This window comes from Saprolegnia parasitica, assembly GCF_000151545.1.
Source record: "Saprolegnia parasitica CBS 223.65 unplaced genomic scaffold supercont2.313, whole genome shotgun sequence".
Taxonomy (NCBI): Eukaryota; Oomycota; class Saprolegniomycetes; order Saprolegniales; family Saprolegniaceae; genus Saprolegnia; species Saprolegnia parasitica.
Genome location: NW_012156707.1, coordinates 9,587 through 13,475, shown reverse-complemented (window position 1 = coordinate 13,475; position 3,889 = coordinate 9,587). Strand labels below are relative to the sequence as shown.

Genomic DNA, 3,889 nt, shown 5'->3' with positions numbered 1-3,889 from the left:
GGTGGCGATGGCGCTCTACTACGCCCTGCAGCTGCCACCGACGCTCCATTGGGCTCTGCGCGTTCTGGCCCAAGTCCAAGCCTCCCATGCTACGCTGCAGCGACTTGAGAGTTACGACAACCTCCCAATGGAAGCGCCGCTGACAAGCGACCTCTTGCCTCGTATTCCCGAGACCGACAAGCGCGGTCGCCTGACGTTTGAAAACGTCCAAGTGCGCTACCAGCCCCATCAGGCACCGGCACTCACACACCTCTCGTTTGACGTTCTCGCCCACGAGAAGATTAGCGTGGTGGGCGCGTCGGGGTCGGGCAAAAGCAGCCTCGTGATAGCACTCCTCCGATTGCTTGAACTCGACGCCGGCGTCATTCGCGTCGATGGCGTCGACATCGCATCGATGGGACTGCACGACGCCCGGCGCCAAGTCGCGTACATTCCCCAAGACCCGATCCTCTTTTCAGGTATCGCGATTGTTTCACTTTCTCTGCTACATTGATACATTGATACTAGGATCGGTGCGCAGCAACTTGGATCCGTTTGGCGTCTTTGGCGACGACCGGCTCTGGGCAGCGCTGCGCCGCGCCCAGCTCGTGAGCATGGTTGCGTCTCTAGACGAGCCCGTGGCGGAGCGCGGCCGCAACTATACCGTTATCGAGCGACAGCTGCTCTGCTGCGCGCGCATTTGGCTCAAAAACGCTGCGATCGTGTGTCTGGACGAGCCCGCGGCTGCGTCGTGGGCGACACCGAAAGATTATGCTCTCCAAGAGGTACGTCCGTTGTGCCGCGAGATCCCGATGAAGCTCTTGGGACAGGCGGTGCGGGCCGAGTGCGCCGATCGCACGGTGCTCACAGTGACCCATCGGCTCAACACGATCCTGACGTCCGACCGCGTCCTCGTCTTGGAGCACGGACGCGTGGCAGCGCTGGGGACGCCCGACGATGTGCTGGCGACACCGTGTGCGACCATGGCGACGCTCCTCGAGCAGTGGCGCGCGGCGCAGCCGATCACGTAGTGTATAGTGTCGATAGTATTCCATTATCATTCATGTACCTAATGCCCTCGTTTGCAGATGTTTCGATGCTCGAGTCTCGGATATGTCACACATTTGCCATGTGAATGCATTGGGCAGGGTGTGCTGACTGTGCAACGTTAAACGCAAATGCACATGATTCTATGCACCCACAATTTGATGCGTCCACGCCGTCCAAGCAACGACACGAACCTACCACTAGATTGCACGCTACCCCAATGCAAAAACCTCAACCAAAGAGCTCGACCAAAACCTGCCCCAAGAAAACACGAGGTTAACCCAAGTATGGTGCAGTTAGGACCAGCACGCAGAACGTAGGCACGTTCGCTAAAATGGATGGACGACCTTACGCCGCGCTGGTCGCGAGGTCGAAGCGACGGGAGAGGATGCGCAGCTTCTCCGCGTCGTCCAGAAGCTCCTCGCCACACTCGGGATCTGCGCACGTCGCCGCCGTCATCAAGTTGGTCATTTCGCAAATGTCGCAGTCGATGCAAAGGTTGATCGAGAAGCCCTTGGCGTTGGCCACCTTGGCGCGCTTGAGCAAGAGCGTGAGCTTGGCCGACACGTCCGGCATGGCCCCGTTGCAGCTGCTGCAGTGATCGTTCAAAGCTGCGTTCCGCGTCTTGCATGCTGGGCACGGCAGACGACTGGTGAGAGCCCCCGACGACCAGGACGAAGACGTCGACTAGATCCAAAGGGTAACCAGACAAGCACTCTCAATACACAATGGATGCATCGTACCGAGGTGGACGAGCTGCTGCTCATGCCCTTTGTCAGTTGCGGCAGCGTTACCAGACGCTCGGTCTTGATCTCGGGCTCGGTGACCGGCTCTCGATCCGCAAGAGCCTTTTCCTGCAGCAACAAACGATCAATGATCGTCTGCGCCATCGGACGCTTCTTGGGATCAAACGACAAGCAGTCGTCGACCAGCGCCTTGTACCACGGCGCACACTTGGAGCTCACCGACGGACGCAGCTCGCCGCTGCGGACGCCGTCGACGATCGCAAAGAGGTTCATGCCAGCATACGGCACCTGGAGCGTCTCGAGCTCGGTCAAAATGACGCCAAACGAGTAAATGTCGGCCGCGTAGTCGTACGTGGCTCCCGAAGCAAAGACTTCGGGTGCGATCCACGCCGGCGTCCCCACACACGTCGTCATGTCGAGCTTGAACTCCTTTGTGAGGCCAAAGTCGGCCACCTTGATGTAGTTGGAGGAGGATAGGAAGACGTTGAGGCTCTTGAGGTCACGGTGCATAAAGCCATTCCGGTGGAGGTCGGCCAAAGCGTTGGCAATGACCCACGCAATATCGAGCGTCGAGTAGTCGAACGGAACGGACTCGCCCTTGCGCTTCTTGTCGAGGTACTGGCGGAGGTTGCCGCCGTCCATGTACTCGAGCACGAGCTTGGGGTTGTCACTGTACTGCCCCGAGACCGCCTTGAGCTGCAGCAAATACGGCGAGTTGCACCTAGTGCAACCCAAAATTGAGGTTCAGATTGAGAAAGATGAAGAAGCATCCTACGTTTGCATGACGTTGATTTCGGCGTGAAGCTCCGCCGCGCCGGCCGCGTATTTAGCCGACTTGATCGCGACGCGCTCGTTCTTGTACAAGCCTTTGTGCACGTAGCCAAAGCCGCCGTCGCCGAGGAGGCCTCTTGTATCGACTTGGATCGCCGTCTCTGGCACCTAGGATCGTTCAAGTGCACGACCTCATCATGACGTAGTACATCGTCAGCGATTTGATGAGTGGCGTTGTAAATTAAGTGCGGGGACCGGCGATGACGCAGCTTGATCGCGAGCACCAGAGGCGTCTCGCCATCCTGAACACGTATGGGGAAGCATAGGCACAAGCCGAAGTGTTATACCTTGTTGCAGACGACCAATGACGCGTCGGAGCGGCGTAAGAGCATCTGGAGCAGCTGCGTGTGGCCATGGCGCACCGCAAGGTGCAGAAGACCGTCGCCATCCTACGTGTTGGGCGTGAGTGTGTGAACGTCAAACTCAATCTGAACACCTCGTTCGTGACGCGCGCATCTACGCCTTGATCCAAAAGTGCTTTGGTGGCAGCAACATGGCCCGCGACCACTGCTTGCAAAAGCTCCATCTTCTTCTTCTCATTGACAGATTCGTGGGCTGGAGTTGGTTGAGCCTATGAAAAGAGCATGAATTAAACTTCATGCAAGCAATCAATGGCGCGTACACCCGGGTTGGTGCTGATATACTCTTGCAGAAGACGGACGATAGTCGCGTGCCCACGCTGCATGGCCATCGAGAGCGCCGTGTTGCCGTCCTAATCAGCACGATAAATAATCTCGGCGGTGGGAAATCTCCATCTTGTACGGCATCGGTGGCTTGGAGGTTGGGGTGGCGACGCAATAAGGCGCGAGTCACATCGTCGTGGCCAAACTGAGCGGCCAGTAGAAGCGGCGTTGCACCCGCCTACAAGGAAATGAAGGCCGTCGTCGTAGATTAGATCCTGTACCAAGATGCTCTGGCCTTTATCACTGAAGCCGACTTGAAGACTCTGGTTCACGTCTGCGCCAGCGTCGAGAAGACATTTCGTTACATCGAGATGACCGTGTCGTGTCGCGATCATAAGTGGGGTGTCACCGTCCTATAACACAACCTGTTGATACACAGACAGAATTTGAAACTTCTATAGCGGTGCAGCGTACGTTTTCGGCTTGATTCACAGCTGCGTTGGCGTTGAGGAGCGTCTGGACGACGATGTCGTGTCCGTTCTGTGCAGCAATCTTCAGCGGCGTCGTTCCATTCTACATCAATAACGACATGTGAGGCCCAATGTTTAAGGAAGCAACGAGCGAAAGGAGAGAACGTCGTACGTTTATAGCTTGATTCACAGC

At 57.1% G+C, this 3,889-nt stretch overlaps 2 protein-coding genes across 2 annotated transcripts; one reads left to right on the top strand and one right to left on the bottom strand.

Annotated features, from left to right (window-relative positions):
* Positions 1-7: 7 nt before the first annotated feature.
* SPRG_16413 (hypothetical protein) lies at positions 8-1,010 on the top strand (the record flags this gene model as incomplete). Its single annotated transcript, XM_012355821.1, has 3 exons — positions 8-458; positions 508-764; positions 810-1,010. 3 exons carry the CDS (start codon positions 8-10, stop codon positions 1,008-1,010), a joined length of 909 nt encoding a protein of 302 aa, XP_012211211.1.
* A 364-nt stretch (positions 1,011-1,374) lies between these two features.
* SPRG_21745 (TKL protein kinase) lies at positions 1,375-3,621 on the bottom strand (the record flags this gene model as incomplete). Its single annotated transcript, XM_012355820.1, has 9 exons — positions 1,375-1,713; positions 1,770-2,493; positions 2,548-2,711; positions 2,753-2,845; positions 2,891-2,992; positions 3,040-3,174; positions 3,226-3,315; positions 3,366-3,464; positions 3,508-3,621. The coding sequence occupies 9 exons, from the start codon at positions 3,619-3,621 to the stop codon at positions 1,375-1,377; spliced, it is 1,860 nt and encodes a 619-aa protein (XP_012211210.1).
* Positions 3,622-3,889: the final 268 nt, after the last annotated feature.